Source organism: Triticum aestivum, chromosome 5A, assembly GCF_018294505.1.
Source record: "Triticum aestivum cultivar Chinese Spring chromosome 5A, IWGSC CS RefSeq v2.1, whole genome shotgun sequence".
In the NCBI taxonomy this organism is placed as follows: Eukaryota; Viridiplantae; Streptophyta; class Magnoliopsida; order Poales; family Poaceae; genus Triticum; species Triticum aestivum.
The window spans coordinates 45073289-45099332 of record NC_057806.1 but is presented as its reverse complement, the minus strand read 5'-3'; the positions used below and the strand labels follow the sequence as shown (position 1 = coordinate 45099332).

At 50.1% G+C, this 26044-nt stretch overlaps 1 protein-coding gene and 1 long non-coding RNA gene across 5 annotated transcripts; one reads left to right on the top strand and one right to left on the bottom strand.

Annotated features, from left to right (window-relative positions):
• Positions 1-2702: 2702 nt before the first annotated feature.
• Positions 2703-6963, bottom strand: LOC123106530 (uncharacterized). 4 transcript variants are annotated; one of them, XR_006451374.1, is made up of 6 exons: positions 6486-6963; positions 6013-6112; positions 5798-5878; positions 5477-5569; positions 3746-3901; positions 2703-2934 (listed from the first exon to the last, which is right to left on the bottom strand). It is a non-coding gene; the product is annotated as an uncharacterized lncRNA (long non-coding RNA). The 4 variants fall into 4 exon arrangements; XR_006451375.1 differs by lacking the exon at positions 2703-2934 and adding an exon at positions 2941-3372; XR_006451373.1 differs by lacking the exon at positions 2703-2934 and adding an exon at positions 2941-3363.
• A 2129-nt stretch (positions 6964-9092) lies between these two features.
• LOC123106529 (protein PHOSPHATE-INDUCED 1 homolog) lies at positions 9093-10385 on the top strand. Its single transcript, XM_044528669.1, has one exon. It carries the CDS (start codon positions 9211-9213, stop codon positions 10186-10188), a length of 978 nt encoding a protein of 325 aa, XP_044384604.1. The 5' UTR covers positions 9093-9210; the 3' UTR covers positions 10189-10385.
• The last annotated feature ends 15659 nt before the right edge of the window (positions 10386-26044 follow it).

Here is a 26044-nt window from a genome sequence, read left to right as displayed (position 1 = left end):
GGACCCCCGGGACATCCGCTCCCATGTTGATGGGTTCTATCGTTCCCTCTTCTCCCCCGCTCCTCGGAGCGGTCTCTCTCTCTCCCTTGATTGCTGGACCGGCGCCCATCTGGTTTCTGAAGCCTATAACACATCCCTGACGGCTCCCTTCTCTGAACAGGAGGTCTGGGAGGCCATCAGGGGTATGAACCCCTCCTCGGCGCCGGGCCCTGACGGTCTTCCGGTCATCTTCTTCCAGACCTTCTTGAACGTGATTAAGCCTGAGATCATGGCCATCTTCGAGGAATTCTTCGTGGGCTCGATTGACCTTGGACGCCTCAACTTTGGGACCATCTCCCTCATTCCCAAGGTCCCTGGGGCGACGGACATCCGCCAGTTCCGCCCGATTACGGTCATCAACGTGATCTTCCGGATCCTGGCCAAGGGGTACGCCAATAGGGTGACCCTGCTTGCTGACCGGATCACTCACCCTAACCAATCTGCGTTCATTAAGGGCCGGTACATCCTAGATGGTGTCCTGGTCCTGCACGAGGTCCTTCATGAAGTCCGGGTCAAACACCTGAAGGCGGTCTTTCTGAAAATCGATTTTCACAAGGCCTATGACACAGTTAGCTGGTCCTTCCTTAGGGAAGTTCTTCTGCGAAAGGGCTTTGACGACCGGTGGATCACGAGAGTCATGCAAATGGTCTCTTGCGGTCTCACGGCGGTCAACATTAATGGCGAGATCGGCCCCTTCTTCCCTACCCTTTGTGGGGTGCGCCAAGGCGACCCCTTCTCCCCATTCCTCTTCAATATGGTCGTGGACGCTTTGGCCTTCATTCTAGACAAGGCAAAAGCCGCGGGCCACCTCCGTGGTATTACCCCCCATCTCTCCGGGGGCGCGGGTATCTCCATCCTCCAGTATGCCGATGACACGATCATCATGGTTGAAGGCTCGGAGCTGGATATCACCAACCTAAAGTTCCTCCTTCTTTGCTTCCAATAGATGTCGGGCCTCAAGATCAACTTTGATAAGAGCGATGTTATGGTGATGGGATACTCTCCCGCTGAGTCAGTGGCCATCGCCAATAGACTTAATTGCCGCCTGGGCTCGTTCCCCACTACCTACCTTGGGACGCCCATCAGTGACTCACGCCTCTTGGCCGCCGATCTTCGCCCCTCCGTGACCAAGCTCCAGACTAGATGCGAGCCCTGGCAGGGGAGGTGGCTCTCCAAGGCGGCCCGGACTATTCTTATCAACTCCTCCCTCTCCAGCCTCCTCTTATTTCTTATGAGTTTCTACAGCCTCCACGAATCTCTCCATAAGGAGATCGCCAAAATCCAGTCCCGCTTCTATTGGGCTGGCGAGCACGGCAAGCAGAAGTATCACATGGTCAGCTGGCCTGACATCTGCAAGCCTCGGGAGCAGGGTGGATTGGGGATCATGTGCTCTAAGCGGATGAATATTGCCCTCCTATCCCGGTGGTTGTGGCGCATCTCGCAGGGTTAGGGTGGCCTATGGCTGGACATTATCCGGAATAAATACCTGTGCGGCCAACCCCTTGCCTTCTGCCAGAAGTCGGGAGGTTCTCAGTTCTGGCAGTCCCTCGTCCAGCTCCTCCCTGTGCTCCGCATTGGTACCTCTATCTCGGTAGGGTCCGGCCTCTCGACGCTCTTCTGGTTTGACCGATGGGCCGGCGACTCCCCCTTTGCGGCTCGCTTCCCCATCCTCTTCTCTATCTCTGTCGACCCCATGATTTCTGTTGATAGGGCCCTTATTGACTTAGGGCGCCTCGCTTTCCGTCGGCCATTTGGGCCTGCGGAATCCGCTGCCTAGCGTGAGCTGCTTGATTGCGTCGCTCTGCATGAGCCGCTGGTGGATGGAGCCCAAGACCGTGTGCGTTGGCACTTGGAGTCGTCGGGCCAGTTCTCTTCCAAATCGCTCTACATGGCCATTGCCCCCTCCTCCGCTCCCCCCCCCCTCTTGATGGTATGGTCCGTTCGTCTCCCACTGAAGATCCACATCTTCATGTGGCAGTGGATCCGTGGACGGATCCCATCCGGTGTGGAGGTCCGCAAGCGTAATGGCCCAGGCACTGGTATCTGCCCCCTCTATGCTGTCCCCGAGGACTCCAACCACATCTTCTTCGCGTGCGCCTCCGCCCGGTTCCTCTGGAGCTGCTTCCGCGAGATTGTCAGGGGGGGTTGGACCCACACCAACTTCCCCGACTTATTTGCTGAACTCCAAACGTCCCCCTCGTCCTCCCGCCACATTAGGTGGCTGGAGGTTGGGGTCCTTGCCTGGACTCTTTGGACTGTTCGTAATAAGCTTGTGATCGAGCGTACCCCTCTCCGTCGTGCTACTGACGCTCTCTACAAATTCTCGGGTTTCCTGCAGCTTTGGCGGCCGCTTAGCCGTCCCCTGGAGCGCAACACCATCTCTGCCTTCATCGCCGATCTTCGCTCGATGACCGTCCGCCTTTCGCCACCGCCGCCGCCGCCGCCGCCGGAGCCTGACTAAATCCCCGGCGCAGGTCTCGCTTTGTTTTTTCTCTTTCTTTGGGCTTGTTGAGCTGTGCCCTCAGCAGAACCTTATGACTTTGTTGTGGTACTTGGGTGTGTGTGTGTGGACTTGGTGTGGTTGTATGTCCTTTGGCGGTCTGCTTTATCTATAAAGCGGGGCGAAAGCCTTTTTCGGTATAGCATTCAGAGTCAGTTCTTCCTTATGGGTCTTCAAGGGTATTATAATTTTCCACATACGATATACATATTGATAAGATAAATGCTCTGCTCTACTACTTAATTTGCGCTGTCCATGAATCTTGCTGATCATCATGCGCACAAATGAATGGGACATTGTTGTCAGTAATCTAACTAAACAACCAGCCACATCAATCTAACTAAACAGCCAGCCACTTGGTACTTACGCCCAGCGGCCAGCCCATTCTGGACAACCTGAAAAATACAAACACACTGTCCTTTATTATATACGTCAATAATTTTTTAACTTCCAAACCAATTTCATGATGTGCAAAATTTTTAACGACTACAGAATGTAAGAATTCCGATGGATAGAGCGGATCAGCATCAGCAAGATAATCAGTTGATATAATATGACAGCTAACAATTATCTTGGAACAACCAGACATATACGGTTATAAAGAGATCCGCTAATATCATCAAGCATTTTATTAGTTCTGATGGTTAGCATAAATGAAGAAAAACGGATCACGTGCTATTAATAGTAGCAGATATGTTATATCTTTAGTGGGCAAAATCACTAAATTTTTAGAATGCGCAACCATAAAGTAGAAGCTTTGATCCGAGCTGAAATTCGGTTTTGCCAACTGTATAGTGAGTGCAGATATTGCTGTTGCCGATGTCCTGTACCCACTGAGCAAATTCAGATAGTTTCGTACAGTGCATGGCATCCATTGCATTTAGATCAATTAAAGGAAGGGAAAAAAATCATGGCGTAAAACCGTAAAATAATGCACACAAGCATCTCATTATACTATCATAATATGTAATTCTTAGCTAGAATTGACATACATGGCCAAACTTTTTCAGATTGTGACATCATTTGTTTCATGTACCCAAGACTGAAAACAGCAGAAAAGGAACTTTCAAAAAGCTACTTACAGAAATAACTTTGTTCTCTGAAATGTTGGTTAGTACAAAAAACAAGAAGGCATCGTTGTCATTGTTTGTCTAGAACAGCAGTACATAGGAGCTTATCAATCTGAAGCTTGTATGCTGAACTCACCGATTGCAAGGAAGAGGGAGAAGCTGATGGAGGCAGGGCTACAGGAAACTGCTGTTGCGCGGCACAGACAGGGAGAATAATGATACGCACGGGTCTTGGACAGTGGACATCTTTGCAGCAGGAGCCGGGTGTTTAGCCGACGAAGTAGTCGCTCAGCTGCGGAAGCAATCTATGTTATTTCTATACAAGATGGGACAACAATCTCTGAAATGCTTAATGATTCGTTTCCCATCTCTAGAAACTGTATGGCCTATTAGCATGGGCCACATAAAAATCAAGAAGAATATGTACTATATATTATGCACATATGTCACTACAACCCATACTGTAGTAGAATAGAACAGGTTGAATCCTCGGAAACCAACTTAAACTGACAACTTTCACTTCATCGACACTCAAATGAACACTCTTTCCTCTTTGTTCATACTGTATAGAACTGGCCACAACTATCACAAAAATTCATAGTTCAGTCAAAAAATTGTACAATTCATCTTATTTCTGTTAACTGGGGGAAATAGTAGAATGAAGATACTCTACAGCCCATAAAACTACCTCATATATTAACTTGGAAAGGAACTAACTAAGAAGTGGCCAAAAATTAAGAGATGTCTAAAAAGACAGTGACATTGTGAAAGCAAGTGATAGATCTCTAAAATTAGGATGGAATGAAAGGAACCAAGTAGTGTGACAATTATAAGATATATAAAAAGATAACAGTTGATAAGCAAATGAGAGATCTCTGATAATGATTTATTAGCATTAATCTCATAACCACACACTCATGTTTCCCTTACGTAGGCAGCAAAAGTCTAAATGGCACGCAGTCGCCCGCCTACGTGAGAGCACCTAGAGCTCGCCCTCATCGTTCGACATATTCAAAAGCGCTACAATTTGCTGGCCAGAGCCACCCCGCGCCCCAGAGCTCCTCGCCTACCTCGTTTCCGACGGAGAATCGCCACCACGACCGCGCTGGAACCAACTCGAACTTACGCCATGGTCGCGCGGACAATCCCAGGAGCACCTGGTGGTGCTCTCTCCCTCTGCCAGCGTGCGTCTTTCTCTGCGTGTGCATATGTGACATGTGATGTGCGAGTGAGTGCGTGCTGGTGGGTGTCATGTGTGTGTTTGTGCATGCTGGCGTGTGCGCGTCACCGGCGATCCTTGCCGTGCCGCACCTCCCCGGCCGCCTGCACCCAGTACGTGCAAGCTCCACGTCACCTTCTTCTTCTGTTTCTTGGCGCGCGCCAACTGCTCGTCGAAATGCTCAGCTGAGCTTAAAGATGGGAAGGAAGAAGATTGCCATGTTGGCAACGCTGGGTCAAAACCACGCCAACTCAGCACGAAAACTGCTTTTGTTGAGTCAAGGGACCAAACTAATCCGGTTTTCAAAGTTGAGGGACTAATTTTTGCTGGTTTTAGAGTTGAGGGACCATTTCTATACTTTCGAGAGAGTTCAAGGATGAGAAATATACTTATCCCAAATGATTAAGACACTATCCTCTCAACCTATTAAATTTGGAGTCACAAACATTTTCCTACCATCAAGTAACCTACAAAACCCACACAAAGAAGGATCTGACGAACTAACTTTATTTTTTCAAACATTCAAATATACAAATAAGCCAAAAGAGAGATACATTTTCAAAACTAACTTTATCATTCACTGATATACAACAAGTAGTCTAGAAAACCCATACTTGAATCATTCTTAGCAAGATAAACATGTAGTACCTGAAGAACATGCTACACAAAATCGCTCTGGAACTCCAAGGTAATGAATCAATCTTATGGGTTGACTAAACCAATCCTTTTGATTAAAGCATCCTGCATGTGCAAAGAAAAAACATATCATAATGGGATATCAGCTTGATGAAAAAAAACATACCATAAAATATTTATTTGCGAAAACGACTATTGTACAAGAGATATCGGCTTGATATGGAATATGATGGAATAAGAATAGTAATTACAGTGATCTAAACACTCTTATATTTCTTTAAGAGGGGGTACAAAGTAATGATCTCATAAGTGCGAGAGGGGAAAGAACAACACCTGATCATGTTGAAGTATAATAGTGAACTGTACATTCACACCTCACTAAATTTTCAGGTTTAGACAACCCGAGCTTTATAACTGAAACAAAAACAAGATGGTATTGATCCTCCTTGGATAAATTCAATTCCAATAGAGAAGAAGTTATACTTATGAATCTATAAAAATAATTCAATATTGTTCTAGTATTTAAAAAAAATCACCATGGAAGCTACCTCATTATCAACCCATACGCAGATTACATAATCAGTGCAACATCAAGAAAGCCGAAGATTGTGCAGAAATTTGCATCCACCTCTAAATATAGTAGAAGACCTGCAAGGAAGCGATTACTATTAGTAATCTAGTAGAAATTATCATCTGTCCCTACCACAAACCTGATTATATATAAGCTATTTGTGTAACATATGCACACAAAGTAGCTGCGGCTACATTTACATTCTATCTTGAAACGATTGCGAGAAAGGCTTTTAAGATAATGAACACACCAAAAAAAAGTACAGTAGTTTTTTCTGCATGAACACGATTCCTCAATTTTGGGCTTTTGACTGAAATTGCAGCATTTTCCAGTGCAGAAGTTGTCATATCTCTGCTCTAGAAGTGATGTATACGAAAATAAGCACAAAGTAGCAGGCAAAACTAAAAAATATGAAAAGGAGAACCAAAGATATTGCTGGGTGGTACTCACTGATTCATGTGAAGACGAAGACATGGGGCTGGATGGGGAGCTCGAACTTGAGATTGAAGTACTCGCTGACTTATGCTCCATCTGATCTCCATGTCCAGCAGCCCCAGCCTGCTGCGAGCCAGCAACCTCCAAGGCTCCAACATGCAGCCAGTAACCGCGCTGCTCTCTCGGCGCGTGGCCCGGTGACGCGCCACGGCGGTGACGACTCTAAGCTCTAACGCATGACGGAATCGACCCGGCTTCAGCCCTTCCTCCAGGTGGAGGGAGCTTGATCCAAAGGAGAGAGGTGAGTGGAGAGATTAGGAGGAACCTACTCCATTGATGCTTGCTCTGTTCACAGATCGGCCATGCGGAGAGGAGATGGAAGGAGGGCGGGTGGAGAGGTGGGGGCCTGGCAGTGGTGCGTGGAGTCATAGGCCGGCGGCGAATTGGTTGTGTGCGCCGCCAGATTTTGGAAGACAGGCGCAGTGGCAGAGAGATGACTTAGAAAGGCGAAGTGAAGACCCAGGCAAGTAAGCCTGTCCTTTTATAGCGCAATATGCGGTGGGCTGGTGGGTTGGTGGGCTAGCTGCGGGCGGTGGGGGAAGCGAGAACTCTAGAGAACTGGACACGCGGTGGGCAGCGGAGAATTAGCATGGTCAGCGTTTGATTTCGTTGATGACGCGTGGGCAGTTCCCCAAGATACGTGTCCATCATCGCTTTTCTTTTTTACTACCACGTCAGAATGGTCTAGAAAAAACGGACAAGACCACAACCTTCACGTGCAAATTTTACCTTTGCAGGTCCTCTAGCAACAAGTGTAATTTTCTAGAGGTCGTAAAAAAAATTCAAAAAAACCAGAGAAATGAATCCCTTACGGGCCTAGTATTCTTAGTATACGAGCGTTTAGATTATTAAAGTAGTGATTTAAATGCTTTTATATTTCTTTACAAAGGGAGTAATTTCTAGCAACTAGCTACTTGTACAATCGATATTCACCCTCTTCTCTTTACATTTGTGGTGTTTTTCAAATTATGAAATAATTAATGGATGCAATTCATCTTGTGTGTGTATATGCAAAAACTCGTAGCAAAGTATGACTTATTTTGACCTATATAGAAAAAGCATATAGTTTTATATCATGTCCATGCTATTTAACTCGCACCACTCATTCGAATCTTGTCTTTTTTTATCTAGGACATCAATGATCATATCTTAGGTTTCCGCAAAAAAAAGATCATATCTTAGGACAAATATTTGCAAGTGGACATGATATAACATTACTGACATCTATGAATTATTTCACAGGATAATGGGTTGCACAAAATCTACTCTTTGGTGTAGGTATTGTTACTAAATAGACTAATCAGGACTTCAGAAGAAGAAAACAGTTCTCGTCACAGCATCGGTCCGGTGATTCGATCAATCACTTCTCCTACATCGCCTCTTCCTCTTTACCCTCCTTTTCTATACTATTGAACATGCATATTACCACCCTTCATTGCACACGGTTGAGCCAAAATGTGTGTGATATGCCTATCATACATGAAGGCCCACACCGACCCATTTGTGAAGTGCTAGGATGAAATGGTGCTTGTGTGATATATAGCACATGGAACAATGTTGCCCTAGAACTCTCATTTGCACTGTGAGACCCCACATCACAAAAGATCTTTTTTATGCCCACTTGCGATGTGTTGCACATTACACACAATTTCTAATTGATAACTGTGTGTGATATGCTTGCACATTATATAAGTCTGGTCGTCTCCGCAACCCTAAACATCTAACTCTTTAACACCCCTCCCCCGCTCCCCTCTGAACGATATGGCACAATGTGCATGGCTGGAGCCGACACCCTTCTTCCCTTCCCAGGGTATTTACATGGGAGAAGGTCGAGTGATGCATGAGCTCTCCCAAAAGGCAAGGAGGAGTTTGTAGCACCACGCGAGGACCCGAGAGGAGAGGAGGATGGTAGCTGATGCAACAGTACGATGGGGTGGACATGAGGAGGTGGCACCGGAGGAGCCCCCTTCCGCCGCGGGCAATTCCGTGGGTTGTGCAATGATCTCACATCTGGTGTCAGAACGAAGAAGCTGGGCAAGGTGGAGGACAGAGATTTTTATTTTTATTTTGTTTTCAAATATATTTTTTGGATTTTACATTCCATCCAGGCTCATTTGAGCTCAAGCTAAAAATAGCCGTGTCCCCAGATAGCGCGCTATGATTGTTGATGTGGTGGAAAATTGACTGGAGGATACACAAGGGGCTTATTTCTCATGTCCCTGTTGGGGTGACAGCTCTGTGTGGTTCTTTGACTAACCAAGAATAAATGTTTTTTTTTTGACAAAAAAGATTTCTTCTCTGCTTTTTTTTTGTGAGTGAAGATTTCTTCTCTGCTGACTGCTGTAGGTTAGACTCTCTGCACTAGCAGTAGCAAGTGCTGGGCACAAGGACCTTGCAGCAGCTTGAGACAGTTTGGCAATATTTCAGTTACATCTTTTATTATGGGGTCATCATCCGTTGTTTGCTCGATGGCGAAGCTCCAATAAAACAGGGCGCCACTGCTGTCCGCCTAAACCTGCCTTGGAAGCAACTCCAATGAAGCGCACGCCGGGCATCCGATCCGATCCGTTCCATGCCTTCCTCGTCCACCCGTGCAAGAAACAGACCAACGCACCATCCATATAAAAGCGCACCAAAGCATTACTAGCTCCGCTGCATCCCGTTCCATGGTTCGCCATTAATGACGATGAGCAAGCCGCACGCCGCGTGCTCCCTCTTGCTAGCCCTGCTCATCGGCCTCACGCGCCCTTCGCCGTGCGCGTCCTCCCTGTACAACCCCCCGCCGCCGGACATGGCGTACCACCACGGCGGCGTGCTCGACGGCACCGTGCCGGTCTCCGTGCTCTACTACGGCGCCTTCTCGCCGCACCACAAGGCCGTCCTCACCGACTTCCTGCTCTCGCTCTCCCCGCGCTCGCGCCCCGACGCCTTCGGCGCTCCGGCGGCCGCGTCGTCGGCGTCGGTGGCTCAGTGGTGGGAGACCGTCGACCGGTACGTGCAGAGGACCGGCAGGGAGCGGACGCGGGTGATGCTGACCAACCAGGTGTCCGACGAGGGGTGCTCGCTGGGGAAGCACCTGTCGCGGCTCCAGGTCGAGCAGCTGGCGGCGCGGCTCGGCGTCGCCCCCGGCGGCGTGGCCGTCGTGCTCACCGCCGCGGACGTAGCGGTCGACGGCTTCTGCGGGAGCTCCTGCGGGCTGCACGGCTCGCTGGCGCCCGGCGGCGCGGTGCACGTGTGGGTGGGCAACGCCGCCGTGCAGTGCCCGGGCCGGTGCGCGTGGCCGTTCCACGCCGCGGACCCTGCCGCGGCGGCGACGGCAGGGCCTGGGCGCCACAGGGGCGGGGAGACTCCGCTCCATGCGCCCAACGGCGACGCCGGGGTGGACGGCATGGTGATCAACCTCGCGGCACTGCTGGCCGGCGCGGTGACCAACCCGTACGGGCACGGATACTTCCAGGGCGACGCCGGCGCGCCGGTGGAGGTGGGCGGCGGGTGCCCGGGAGTGTACGGGCGCGGTGCGTACCCTGGCTACCCCGGCGCGGTGAAGCTTGACACGGCCACCGGCGGCGGATACAACGTGGTGGGCAGGAACGGCAGGAGGTACCTCGTGCCGGCCCTGCTCGATCCCGCCAACTACTCCTGCCTTATCATGGCCTGATCCAATCACAAACCAAGCCGTTTAATTAACTTGTATACTTAGGCCGCGAGATTATGCATGAGACTTCAAAAGCTTTGCTTGATAGTAGGCACCGATCTAATCGTCACGTCTAGCAGCTGCGTGATGCACGTTCGTAAGCGACTCATGTCAAAGCAGTGTAGCCCCTTAAAAAAGTTATATGCATGGATATCAATGCAGAGCAACGGTGTGATTAGAATTAATCTCTTACTTAAAAAGGTAATCAGGTCTATACTTCCTCCTCCGGTCCTTCCTAAATGGATTGCCGATATATTCAGTCAAAACGTCAAATATTTCTAAGTTTAGCTATATATATAAAAGAAAATATTAAAAATTACTCCGTTTGAGTGGAACTTATGTACGGACAGAAGGAGTACAATATTGAATAAATATATTTGTAAAATATATCTAATGATGGATGTACTGATAATGACTTGGCATTGTTTATCTTCAAATTTTCTTATACTAGCAGAAGGGCTCATGCGTACAACGGAAGAAAAAAAAATCATAATCTCCAATGTATCACCTTTTGCTGCATCACCGAGATACACTATCACTCTAAATTTCGTGAAATCATGAACAATTTTTTAAACTCGTGAACATAATTGAAATCGTGAATATTTTTCAAATTCATGAACACTTCTACAATTTTTTGAACATTTTTTGAATTCCTGAACATTTTATACTATTTGCAAACATTTTTCTAAAACTGTGATTTTTTTTTACAATTTTCTTGATCGGCGAACATTTCTAGAATGACAAAGATCATTTTGTAAATTGGTGGAATAATTTTTGAAATTCACAAATATTCTTTTGATTTAACGATCATTTTTCGAAATGCGTGATTATTTTTTGAATTAGTGAACATTTTACGAATAAATAAACTATTTTGTAAGTCACGAATAGTTTTTGAATTTTTAGGATATTTTTTAGACAATTTTGAAGTCAGGGTGTCATCAGGCCGTCGTCGCACAAAGCCCAGACTCACTTTAGGCCTAGTTTGGCAGCAAAGTATTTTTAAAACTGTGGTAATTAAAAACCATAGTATTCTCCTGGGTGGGCAAGGAATACTACAGTTTTTCTAAAAACAATGTGTTCGACGTACTTTTGTACGTGATTTAGCAAGAAAATTTATTCTTAGAAATAAATGAATTTTCTAAGTGCACAACTTCCTCATGTGTGTGTTTATGTGGTCTATTACGTGCATGACCTTAGTGCATGTGCAAATACTACTCCCTCCATTCCTAAATATTTATCTTTCTAGAGATTTCAACAAGTTTTTTTTGCGGGTGAAATAGCAATGTATTAATCAATCACAGGGTCCTTACAATCAACGGATGCTATTTCCATAACTTCAACTGGACGAGCTCCTAACCAAGTCATGGTCCTACCTTGGGTTCTAGCAAAACTAGCAAAACTATCACTAGCCTTATTTTGAGATCTAGATATAAGGGAAATACAAGTTTTCCTAAGACCCAACAGATGCTTGATCTCTCTTACAATTGAGGAGTATACCGACCGGTCGATCTCAGAGCTTGATATGAGCGTGACTGCTTCAGAGGAATCCAACTCCAACACTAGTGGTGTGTCACATCGCTGTATTGCCAAAGACAAACCCTCCATACATGCGCAAAGCTCCGCCTCGAGGGGGTCCCTGCACGAGTACAAGGCCCTGCTAGCCGAGTAGTTGATGGCGCCTAGGTGATCACGCATGATCATCCCCGCCCCAGCTTCGCCAGACACAGCAAAAGAGCCATCTGTGTTTACCTTGCACCAACCCTCATCCGGTTTCGTCCATCTTCGTTCTTCTTGAACTGCAGCATCGCTCCCCCTCTTCCTCGAGCTTTGCTATTCAACATAAGCTTTTCCCTTGGCCGGATCAGCTTGTGGGTTTAGCTTTATACCCAACAAAGATTCCAAGTAGCTTTGCAAAAAACGTGTTGACACTTCCATTGGCGGGGCAGGCTTCGCATGAGTAAGCTCATTACGAACAAACCAACTTCTCCAAAAGATCATTAGTACCATTGTGCGCCCAGGCTCATTAAGAGGACTCAACACATGTAGCAGCCATTCCTTTCCATTATTCAGTATAGAAGCTATGTCAGGCAGCCTCCATACCTTAGCCATAGCCAGAAACAGATCCCGTCTGAGCTGACACCGAACGAACGGATGAAAATTATCCTCCTCTTCTATTCCACACACCGGACATATACTCGTAGTCTCCAACCCAATCCGGTGTTTCTTCTTCCAGGTAGGAAGTGCATCAGTAGCCATCCGCCAAGCGAAGTGCTTCACTGCTGGCGGGGCACCGCACTTCCAAATGAAGTCCCAGCAGGCGCGACGTCCTGAGGGTGATGCACTAGACGAAGACGCAGTATCACGATGATCCTCGTCGAAGGCCAACTCATATGCAGACTTAACCGAAAAGCTGCCATGGCGACCAGGTCCCCAAGCAATAACATCTCCCATCGACCTGGGCGAGGCGCGGATCTTTAGGATTTCCTGTACATCTGCTTCCACAAAGGAAGCCTGAAGAAGCTCCATATTCCATGACCCATTATCATTCAGAAGACCGGACACAAAACGAATGCGGCATCGCCCTTGCGGAGAGATCGGTTTGTAAGAGTAGGGTCTAGGAATCCAATTATCTCGCCAAACCCTTATGCTTGCACCGTCACCAACTCTCCACAGTAGACCCTTTTTCAGCAATTCCAGCCCATGGCAGATAGCTTGCCATGAAGATGAACCGTTTCCAGAAAACACTGTATCTTCCAACTTACCATCCGGGTAGTACCACGCTTTTAAAACCCTAGCACACAGGCTTTCCGGCTTGGTTATAAGTCTCCACGCCTGCCGAGCCAATAATGCTTGATTCAACAACCTGAAATCACAGAAACCAAGACCTCCCCTCTCCTTGGGCTGCATGAGATCATCCCAATTCTTCCAATGTACTTTCCTCTTCCCCTTTGCCGACCCCCAGTAAAAATTCCACACCATGCGCGTAAGATCATCACAAACAGAAAAAGGTACCTTGAACACACCCATGATGTATGTTGGTAGAGCCTGTGCAACTGACTTGATCAACACTTCTCTTCCCGGTTGCGCAAGGAGGCCGTCACCCCACTGTATCAATCGCTTGGTTAACCGAGTCTGAAGGTTCTGAAAACGGCCCTTAGACATCTGACCCTCCAGTGTCGGCAGGCCCAAGTACCGTTCCTCAAATAGCAAATTAGTGATCCCAAGCACTGCTCGTACTTCCTCCTGCCTCGCCGCGGGACAAGCATCCCCAAATAGAATAGAACACTTATTAGGGTTTAGGCTCTGGCCTGTCGCCCTACTGTATACATCCAGCAAGGCTTTGACCTCCCGTGCTTGTTCACCTGTTGCTTGAAAGAACAACAACGTATCATCAGCAAACAATAAGTGGGACACACCAGGTCCTCGTCTAGCCACTTTCACCGGCGTGATGTCCCCTGTGGCCACTTTGTTCCTTAGTAAAACAGAAAGTCCATCTGCCACCAATAAGAAAAGAAACGGGGATAGCGGATCTCCTTGCCGAAGCCCACGCGTCGGTGCAAATGAATCCAAGAAGGTTCCATTAAGTTTGACAGAGTACCTCACCGATGTGACACAAGACATTATCCAGTCAACCCATCGCTGAGAGAAACCTAACTTTTGCATCATTTGCCTCAAAAAGACCCAATCAACTCGATCGTATGCTTTTGATAAGTCCAATTTGTACGCACAGTAACTCCTTGTGGGATCCTTCTCCTGCTTAATATGATGGATAAATTCAAACACAACAAGTGCGTTGTCCGTGATCATCCTTCCTGGGATGAATGCACTCTGCTCAGGAGATATGAGATCATCCAATAAAGGCCTCATCCTATTCACCAGGCACTTGGAGATCACCTTATAGATAACATTGCACAGACTAATTGGTCTGTAATCTGTGATTCTCACTGGATTGGGGATCTTGGGAATAAGTACAATTGAGGTAGAATTCACCCCCTCCGGCATGATACCTGTACTGAAAAAATCCCTTACCGCTGCCAAAACCCCCTCCTTGAGGGTACTCCAATTCCTCTGGAAGAATCTCGCAGGAAAGCCATCTGGACCCGGGGATTTTAGAGGGCCAATCTGGAACAAGGCATCTGAAATCTCTTTATCTGTAAAAGGCGCACATAGCTTAGTATTATCCTCTTCAGTAACCACCTGGTTTATTAGGTCCAGAATAGGCGCAGCATTAAGCGTCGGATCATCTATAAAAATATCATGGAAATACATATTAGCCAAATCTCCCATGCCGGCAAGGTCCGAGTGTATTACTCCAACGCTGTCCGTAAGTTCACGGATCTTGTTCTTCCTTGCCCTCCACACTGCCTTACTTTGGAAATATCTTGTGTTTCTATCCCCTTCCTTCAGCCACGTAATACGCGAACGTTGCAACCAAAGCATCTCTTCTTGATACAAAAGCTCATTCATCTTATCCGTCACCCGAACTATATCTTGGCGATCAGCATTCATGCACATCAACTCCTCTAGCTGGGACCGAGATTTTGCTAGCTCTCGAGTTACATTACCGAATTTTTTGCTCCAAAGACGCAGGGTTGTCGTTGTTTTAGTTAGCGCGTCTCTCAGCTGTGTCATGTTGTGCACACCTCCCGCGGCCTCCCAAGCCTCCTTAATCACCTCCGGTAAAGCTCCGTCCCTCTCCCAAAAAAGTTCATACCTCTGCTGCTTCCCTCCATTCGGTCCTCGATCAGCCGACCCCTTCAGTACAAGTGCCACATGATCCGAGCATGGTGATGGCACATGAAGTATCAAAGCATAAGTGAACAAATTCCTCCATGCGTTGTTAGACACTGCCCTATCCAGCCTCACCTTCACATTGCCTCCTCCGCCCCTCTTATTATCATACGTAAACGGGGTCCCAACAAAACCTAGGTCAACAAGACCACAAATCTCCAACGTATCACGGAAAGCGACCATTTGTGGCTCACCCCATGGTGTCGCTGAAAGATGCTCAAAGCCCCACATGGCCTCGTTGAAGTCACCCACCACTAGCCAAGGTAAATCATTCACAACTTTTAGCTGTTCAATTTTGGACCAAATACGGTGCCTGTTCTCCACACGCGGTTCACCATATATACAAGTAATCCGCCATTGGGCCGCCCCTTCCTGAACACGGACTGTTGCATCAATAAAATGTTCTTCCTTGTCCAGGATTACCACATCATAACTCTCATGCCAATACAACGCAAGACCACCGCTCATGCCATTACTGTCAACTCCTACAAAACCCTTTAACCCAATCCTCCCTCGCACCTTCTTCATTCTTTTAGCTTTCTGCCTTGTTTCACACAAAAACACCACACTGGGGGAATGCGACTGACAGATAGTCGCCAACTCACGAACTGTCTGGGGATTCCCCCCTCCCCGACAGTTCCAACTAAGGATATTCATTGAGCCCGGCGGTCCTCCTCATGGGAGGCCGCCTCTTCCGTCATTACAACATCCTCCCTCTCCTCACCCTGCTTCCTCCTTTTTACAACTTGTGTCTTACCCGGCGTAGATGACGGCGCAGGCACTACAATTTCCCCTGACCCCCTTCCACTTTCCAAAAGCAAAACCGTGTTTGGGACCTTGCCAGCAAGATTCGGCACTGATTGGCCACGAACCATCACAACTCCATCAGCCCCCATGATTCTTTTCCGAGCGGTCTTGAGGTCCTCCTCCTCCCCAATGTTGGGGGCGCTCGACACCGGAATCCCACTCCTACCATCCTTCTTTCCAACCACCTCTGCTCCTCCAGCCAGCCGACTTTCTACACTACCCCTATCTCTTGGGATTCCTACTCCTCTACCACCGCCTCTACCAGCCCGTCTAACTCCTCCCTCACCGAAACCTGCTGGCCCACCTCCTCTGCCTCGCCCTACACCACCTCCTGCCATTGCCGGTTCAACACTCCAGTGCAACCAGTCCCCCAATCACATTTGGAAGGATCGTGAACCCCGTCTCCGCACTCTTCCACCACATGGCCCATACAGCCACAAAAGAAACAGAAATCTGGAAGCTTTTCATATGTAACCGGATACCTTTTGGTCTCTTTGAGCATAATACTCACGAATCTCACCAACGGTTTCTGCACATTCATAAACACCCTTACCCTTAAGTGGCTAGATGGATTAATTCTCCCTTCATTCACAACCACCGTGAACGGCGGCTCTCCCACCTTCTTCGCAACTTTCTCCGCTAGCTCCCTTTTCCTTGTGAGTCCATCTGGCAGCCCCTTAATCCTCACCCACAGAGGATACATATCCAGAGCATACTCGGAAACATTAGTGAATCCATCATATTCTACAATAACCACCGGGTCTCAACGGAATTGCCAGGGGCCTCCCTCCATGACACACTTCCAATCCCCCAAGCAATGACATTGAGCCAAGAACAGATTTGGCCCTTTGATGTTGAAAGTGACTCCCTGGGCGCAGGCCCAAGCGTTCCTCATTGAATTCAGCAACGCCGCATGACTGAACGGCCTCATAGTATGAACCCTAAACAAGTAGAGCCAACGCACATCCTTAATCAGCTCCTCTACCTCCCCAGAGAGATCAGGTCCTCCTCTTCCTCCCCATGGAGTTTCAAACCCTCGAAAGCGTCTTCCAACTCCGGCTCTGGGCCAACCTGATCCCATCCATGATCAGCCTCCTCCTGATCTACAGTCTCCCGATCTGCATCCCCTGTCGCGGACTCCTCCATCTCCTTTGGTCCCTCCGCACCCGCACCGGAGTTCTGCCCAGTCTCCCTTAAACTACCTCCAATGTCGCCCTCATCTACAGCAAACCCTAGCCCATTTGAAATCTCTAAAAAGACAAATATTTAGGAACTGAGGGAGTAGTAACCAGTGCAAGAACGTGCATGGCTCATGCATTGTATGGGCACGTACATCGGTACACATGTACTATGCAGGAAAGAGACATGGGCGTGCTAGTACACGAAAACTGCATGCAGCTATGAAGGTGCACGTACGTGCGTTCAATCCAGACAGCATATGTGTATGTACCCAAATACCTATGTACCGGCTGGCAAGGAGGCGTATCGTACCCAAATAGGCGCTGGCATCTGGTGCCCAGCGGGGTGGCAGGCCCATTGGCAGCCACATGGCGCCATGTATGTACCGGCCAAGAAGAACGACCGGAGGCTTCTCACTATCAGCAATCAACTTGTCGATTTCGTCGGAGTGCTTCAAAAAATACTCATTCAGCTTGTAAAAGGTATATTCCGCTATTGCCGTCACCGGCAACTGACGTGCACCCTCCAAGACAAAGTTGAAGCACTCAACTAGATTGCTTGTCATGTCACCATATCTCATGCCTCCTTCGTCACATGCCCGTGACCACTTGTGTCTCTCATCAATATTCCTTTCTAAGAAATCTTTCCCACCTTTGTTTGCCTTCTCATAGATTTTGTTCAAGCGTGTCGTGAATGACTTAATGGAGAAGGCTACACATGCGGAGTTAAGATCCTTGCAAAGATCCTTGTTCTTACAAGCCCTGTAAAAGTTTGCAACGAAGTGCCTCATACACCATCGATGCTGAAGCCTCGCATGACCTGGAATATGAATATCCACGGCCTTCAATATGCCTTGGTGCCGATCGGATATGATGCATACCTCCCTATTCGGAGGAATGACCGTGGTCCTAACAAGTCTCATGAACCATTCCCAGTTGTCTGTACGACATCGCTCCCAGCAACCTGGGTAGCATGTTGTAAGCCTCTTCCCATCCACCATACAACATTCTGAGAGCGACTTGCTTGGCCTTCCATGTCTTTCCGTACTGGACCTTATATCCGAATTTATCTTCAATCCAACTCATCAACAACTTCACTTTAATGGTTGGATCCTCGGCTATATGTTTCTGGTATTTATAACCAATGAATTCTGATGTTAGTTGACGGTGTGTCTTCCGTGCTTCTACAGCCGGCGGTGTGCATTGGTGAGTGGCTTTGCAACTAGTTATCTTCCACCAACCATCTTTCATGAGTCTTCCATTGACTTTCCATTTGCATCTTTCTACCTCACATTTCACGGTGTATCGCTTGTTGCAGTCCGAGTGAACAACTATGAAAGGCCTGTGGTGTTTGACAACATACTCACACAACCACATCCTGAATTCTAGCATGTGCTCGAACATCAAACCTTTCCTCATGTATGACATCGAAATCGCGTCGGGTGTACTGCTTGGGAACTGTCTAGCCTCAATTGTCTTGCTCATGCCACCGTCGACTATAGCCTTATCTGCAAGGCTAACATCACAAAACAAGGGAACTTTGTGATCCCTACCGGTGATTTTTGTGTACCACTCTGCTTCTTTCGCAGTTAAGCCATCCTCGTCCAACTCATTCACCGGGCCTTCATCATCAGAGTCATCCACACAAGCACGCTAATAGATAATGTTAGGATCCATGTCCTGATGCCTTACTTCAGCCTCTACATCACCAACAATGTTGTGGTGCCTCTCATACTCTTCGTCGGAGTCATCGCCATCATCTTTCATCGGTGCACTACCTCCGAACTGGGGATACTCATTGGCTTCCGCTTCAACTTTATACTCAACAATAGGCGGCACACTACTAACCGGGTTCACATCATCTACTAAGGTTTGGTTCAAGTCAACATGAAAGAGAGGAGCCTTGACCACCTTACTTGCAAAGACTTCGAGTGACTTGACTTCTGAGGATGCAACAACCTCCTTATATGCAGCCCAATGCAAATTGGACTTGATAGGCATTGTCTTCATTCGACACTTGTGTGCCGACCCAACATCATATCTTCCTACTAATTCAACTTGATCACTTGCATCCACCCACTTTAATCTTATCCGTGTTTCTTCCACAACCTCTTCATAACTACGGGTCTCAAGAAATATCAACACTTCCTCATACTTGTCAACAATATCCACATTCATGAATGCCTCTTTGTCAACATAATGAATATTCACAATCTTGTCCATCTAAAAAATGGTAACATAAGTATAAGAAATGTACAATGCTAAATATACCACATTGCTAACAAAACACCTAACCCTAACCCTAAATCTTAACATTGGCCATAACCCTAACCCTAAATCTTAACATTAGCCATAACCCACAATAAGGTATGCTCAACAACATCAAAATGCAACACTATTGGAACAACAATACTCAAAACATCACATTATAGATCCATGCTCAAAACTAGGGTTAGGAACAACAAGAACAAATCAATCCAAATGGACAAATCCAACCAATACAAATTTGTGAGATGAAGGAGGTTACCTCAACGAACGGAAATGACACCGGATCCACGGACCAACCCAATAGATTTGCAAGGATTTGTGAGGGGCTAAGTGAGGGACACAAAGGGGGAAAAGGGCAAGAGCTCGGGATAGGCCAATGGGAGAGAAGAGAGTGAGTGGTGAGTGGTGGGTGAAAGCCCCACGGCCACCTAAAATATCTGCACCAGAAACGCCACTGACTATGGCGTTTCCAGAAACGCTAGCTGGGTCGGCGTTTCCATCCTGCCACGTCAGCAGCCAACGCGTCCTCGGCCTGGCAGTGGGCCAGGGCAGAAACGCTAGCTTGCTCGGTGTTTCTATGTTGGGTGGAAACGCCGCGGACCCTGGCGTTTCTAAAAGGGTCAAATCACGAAATACTTTCTCGTCGAGTTCAGTTTGTGACTATAAACGCTGACAAGGTCAGAATAGTGATTTCGGCCCACAACTCACGCACGCAGGAGGCACGGAGCACATCCATCCCTTGCACACACATTGATCCATCCACGCACGGCCAGAAGGAGAACGAGGCTTCAGGAGAAGAGCTCGGAGATCAACCCAGCTAGCTCGGCTGCCTCGCGGGGCGGGCGACCGGGGAGATCCAGCAGTCAACATATGCAAGGAGTGCGTGCGCCATCGGGGAGTTCATCATCATGCCGATCATCTTCTCTCAAGGTCAGGGCCAAAACTAATCTCTCCTATCCCTCCCCTCTCTACACATCTCCATCATGGTCATCGGAGTTGTGGCCACACGGTCGGAGACGGAGCCGGCCGCTGGCTCTATCCGCTGAAGACACGATGTGTCGGGGCTGCCGTTTGTGCACGGCCCCCGGTGCACTACTCACCGGCGACGACTCTCGCGAGGACGGTGACGACTTGTCGGGGTTGCCGCCCATGCACAACCCCGGTGCACTCTCCACTAGCGACGACGAGCCGGGACCGCCGTGTTTGCACGGCCTACGGCGCGCCCGCCACTCACGACAATGACATGTCGGGGCTGGGTGCCCTCGGCTCACTCTCCGAACATGATGACGATGTACTGGGGCCGCCGACCATGCGCGGCCTCTGGCGCACCCTCAATCGTCGAGTCCGCTGGCAACACCATTGTACCGGACTCGTGACACGCGTCGTTCGACTCGGCGCCATCTAGGGCGCCACCCCTTCTACCTACACCATCGGCGGCGCCAAGGCGAGGCACCGCCGCATCACGAGGCCTTACTCGCCTGTCTCACCGGTCCATGGAGGCGCCATGGACTGGTCGGGACTCGTCGACACACGTCGTTCGACCCGGCTCCATCTATTGTGCCACCCCTTCTACTTACACCGTCGGCGGCGCCAAGGCGAGGCACCGCTGCATCGTGAGGTCATACTCGCCCCTTTTCACCGGTCCATGGAGGCGCCATGGGCTGGTCTGGACTCCTCGACACGAGTCGTTCGACTCAGCGCCATCTAGGGCGCCACCCCTTCTACCTACACCCTCGGCGGCGCCTGGGCGAGGCTTCGCCGCATCGCGAGGTCTCCTTCGCCATTGTCTTCCCGATCCATGGAGGCGCCATGGGCTGGCCGGGACTCGGCGACATGGTCCATTCGACGCGGCAGCGGCGGCGCGGCGCTCGACGAGCCACGACGACTCATCGTAACCATGGAGGCAGCGTGGCACTCGACCAGTCACGATGACTCATCATAGCTATGGCGGCGGAGACAACATCCGGCTGTGGCTGGGACACGCTTAGGCGTTTCTTGCAGCCTCCCTCTTCGTCGGCACGAACACGTGTCACACGTGCCGGGGTCCGCTCATGCCTAGCGGCCCCCGGTCCGGATGCATCCACCGTGGAGGTGAACTCGGCATCACCGTCGGCACTCTGTGTTGGCGGTACACGCTCATTGGCATGTGGCTCACCCGCCGCCGCTGGCCGCACCGGACGGCATGAGGAGGCGACTTCCTCCGCTATTGGCGGCGGTGAACGCGGTCATTGACGGATGTGTGCACACCATGTGTCACACCTCCATTCATCCCTTCTTCTCCTTTCGACATCTACTCCCGTGGGGCATACCCCTCGCACTTCCGGCGAAGCTGCAAAGCCATCAACGACGTCCAATCCAAGCCCAATCATGCATGCTACCCAACTCCAACAACATCGACGCCGCTCGAGACCGACGAGGCAAGACGGCGTAGGCGGGCAAGGCCGGAGCAAAGGCCACTTTCTCGACGACGCGTGTACCACTTTGTACACAGACTCTGCCGCCTCCACACACACACCACCACCATGCATGAGGAACACGAAGTGAAGACCGAGGACGACGACTGCGCAGCTTAATGGGAGGTGTCCCGTGGTACTATCCGCGGGAGTAATTAACCGGGGGCTTTCCGAGGCCCCCGGGAACCAGGAGACCACGATCGCTTGATCACTTTGGGCGCCAGTAGGCCCTACACTTTCTTTTTTCCTTCTTTTGTATTTGTGTACTTTGTACACTGGCACGCCCGCACACTTTGTACCCCGGGTCAAGGGAGACGCTTATACGAAACCTTTATCTTTTGAATGAGGGCAATCTCTTTCCTTTTTCGTGTCAAACAAAATTGGCACGCTCGGTGGGACATGGTTCTCCTCCCATCTCTGCTGCGCAGTTGTCGCGGCTTCGTCTTCGCTCGTTCCTCCAACCGCACAACATGCTGCTTGAAGATCGTCAGCATGGAGCTACGCTGATTGATACCCATCTTCCTGCAGGTGGTTTTTCTGGCACCATCAATGACTCTGTGCCGGAAGTGATCCAGTTTGGGTCACTCCCGCCGATGGTCAGCTTCAAGCATGGCGCAAAGGTGTATGTGCATGAGGCGCAGGAGCCGTCTCAATTCCAGGCTATGGAGTCGAAGAAGGCTCAAAAGAGGGCCGTCGCCAAGGCCAAGAAGGCGCGCCGTGAGATCATGCTCAAGGCGCGCGCCCTCTTGAAGGACTCCGTGATCGCCGAGATGAAGGACGCCATTGAGGTTGCCCAAAAGCTGCGTGTCCAGGCCGCCAGTAGGCAGGTTGGCACTGCTTCAGTCCGCGCACCGATGCCGAGCGGAAGCTGCCTACGACGACCACTCGGCGCACGGAGGTCGAGCTACTGGAGGCTCTCGAGGCCATCTCCTTCGAGCTCCGGAGGCTTATGGCAAACGATCGTTTGTCACACAACCCCCATCGACTACGCAACAACAGGACGAAGTACCAGAAGGTACAAAAGCACCACCGACAAATCAGCTCACGCATAGCTCAGAACTTGGTCCCCGAAGAGGACTGGTCGATGGGTGCGTCGGAGCTTGCACACAAGGTGTTCACCTTCCCTAGCACCTTGACCCTTCCATATGACTTGTTCCCCGACCAATGGGCGAACGAGCCATCGAAGGTCAAGGAGCTGGTAAGGCGGGCGATCATGCGAGAGTTCTGGAAGCGACGATCCCGCAAGCAGCCCGCGCTACCAGGCCGCACAACCGCCTTCGACCTCGACAACTGCTCTGTCTGCCCTCCAAGCATGTGGGCGCCATGCCTACACATGTCGGCAGGCGATGGGCGGTCCTTCCCCAACAACAAGTTCTCCGTTCTTCAGAACGAGGCGCCTGCACCTCGTGAAGAGGATTTGCCGCAAGAGCTCCGCCAACTCCAAGACCAGATGGGCCACCTTCAAAAGGCGGCTTGAAGGTCATGAAGATCGTGCGGAGTCATCCGCACAGGGGGCAAGCAGGACCCGGCGACTGCCCCAGAATCATTGCCCCCAACACGAGCACCAAACTTTGGCGCCCCGTCGACGGACTTCTCCAACACCAGCCGTCTTGCGGGGGGCTAACGTAGTGCCGCTGCGCAGAAATAGGTGGCCGTGGCACCGAGGCGATTCCTCAGGCCACGACCAAGCGACACAAGGGCGAGCGTGGAGCACTCCTAGGGCTTCAGCCCCTATCCCGGTCCCATCTCCTCCCAGGCAGGCGAACCAAGTGCAGGTGCGACCACCAAGGAACGACGTGGCTCCTCCTGCCATGGGGCCAACATCTACGGCACCGGCGGCTCGGCGGGGTGCGCCGCCCCTTCTTCCTACACCTCCGATCCCACTAAGGGCGCACGGTGCTCTCATAGAGAGCCAGCGCAAGCGTGAGAGGCGCCGGAGGAACCGTCATGTGTTGTATCACGAGCTCGAGGAGCTTGTGCTTCGACACACTCAAGTCCGTGTCCGGGCTGATGGCGAGGTTGTTCAGGAGAACAATCAAATCTCATTTTGCATCTCCCCCTACTTGGAGCAGCATGAGAGGTATAACTACCTTCTCAACCGCTTAACCCCGAAGCCACGAAGGGCACAACCTAGTGCCACGGAGCAAGGAGGCGGGGTGGTTCCACCGCTTTGCCCCCTAACCATCCTCAAGCGAGAGAGCCAGACGAATGCTTCTCCAACTCCTACGCCCCAACAACAAGGGGACACCCTCGAATCAGCCTCTCCTATGGAGGGAGTCGAGGATGCCTCTGAGTTGCAGACTAGTGCTGCGCTCAAGGAAACCTCAACCCTCCAGGTAGGGTTTCTTGAGTTGCAGTCTAATGCTCCTCTTGATCCCGATGAAACGATCGTACAGGTGCCTACCCTCAGTGCCCCCGACCAAGGGGCGGGTCCTACCTCGTCGCAGGGGGCAGAAGCCAATATGGGCAACGAGAAGAACATGGCCTCGTGCGGCACCCTAGTGGTGCGTGCTAGGCTTGAAGAAGATGGCGCGTGGCAGCCGCCACACGTCACCCACGACTTCTCCTACCCATCTGATGAGGAGATTGTGCCAAATCCAAATGCCAATTTCCGCGCGACATTGCTTCCACGCCTAGTCCATGTTCGATCATGGTTCAAAGGTGTCAAGACGAAGCCCAAATCGGGCTCATCCACCTGTGAGGAAGGGGCAAGTTCAACTGCCCCATGTCTTCCCATCACGACAGGGGGAGGATCGACGTCCGATGGTGATGTCGCACATCACCCGGACATATCCCCGCGCCACTACACCGACATCACGGCGCGCCTTCCAGAAGACCCGGAGGAGCTACACCAAGTTGCGAGTCGGCCCGAGGCCAACACGCGACTGAAGTCCATGGCATGCAAAAGCATGAAGCGTGGGCATGACGACAACGGCGAACCGCCGGAGGACCATGACGGCGGGGAGAGCTACTCCGACACGTCGTCCTCGCCTTCTTTGGATATGCACTCGAGCGCCCCACCCTACCATGAGCTCGCTCAGTCTGTTCTATCAGACTATGAAGGCGGCTTTGAAGATCTTCACACGGCGCCTGTACATGTGGCCACTGATGGTGACGCCGACCTGGAGGCGGCGAAAGTAGCAGAGACAGAGGCATTGAGAGCCTCCAACGCTAACTCATCCCGTCTTGCAGGAAATGGAGCGCCGCTCGAAGCGAACCTTGCTGATCAGGTGCGCGAGCAAGGCCATACAATCGATCAACTAACCGCGAAAGTTGATCGGTTTATCGAGCTCATGATGAACAATAACCTTGTGGCGCCGGGGACACCAAGGCGAGTGTGGACACGCAAGAGGAGGAGCTTCAAGCCATGGAGCTAGCAAGTGCGCCACCCAATGGTGGGCGTCAACAGCAAGACCAAGGCGTGCGGGGGCGACCATTGGTCACGCCCACCGGTGTGGCCGATGGGGCGTCAGACCCGAGCATGCTAAAGAACTACCACGACATCGTCGAAGACATGGTGACCAAGAAGCTCAAGCAGATGTCCATCGAGCAAGCGCCCCGCACCTTATAAAGCGAGCTCGAGAAGCCCTATGAAGCATGGCACGACCTAGTGTCGTTCCCTGCTGGTTGGCATCCGCTGAAGTTTCGTCAGTTTGACAGGACTGGTGATGCACGGGAGCATCTAGCGTATTTCGAGGCGGCTTGCAGCGACACCGCTAATAGCTCTTCGCTTCTTCTTCGACAATTGTCGGGGTCATTGACTGGCCCCGCCTTCCACTGGTATAGTCGCCTACCGGTGGGCTCCATCACCAGCTGGGCAGGCATGAAGGAAGTCTTCAAGAGGCACTTCGTCGCCATGAAGAAAGATTTTTCCGTTGTCGAACTAGCGCAAGTTCGGCAGCGGTGAGAGGAGTCCATCGACGACTACATCGTCCGCTTCCGCAATAGTTACGTGCGTCCCGCCAGGGAGATGCACCTCGAGGATGCCATTGAGATGTGCGTCCATGGCATGCAGCAGCACTAGTCGCTTGTGAAGGAAATATGCCCTAGAGGTAATAATAAAGTTATTATTTATTTCCTTATATCATGATAAACGTTTATTATTCATGCTAGAATTGTATTAACCGGAAACATAATACATGTGTGAATACATAGACAAACAGAGTGTCACTAGTATGCCTCTACTTGACTAGCTCGTTGATCAAAGATGGTTAAGTTTCCTAGCCATAGACATGAGTTGTCATTTGATTAACGGGATCACATCATTAGGAGAATGATGTGATTGACATGACCCATTCTGTTAGCTTAGCACCCGATCGTGTA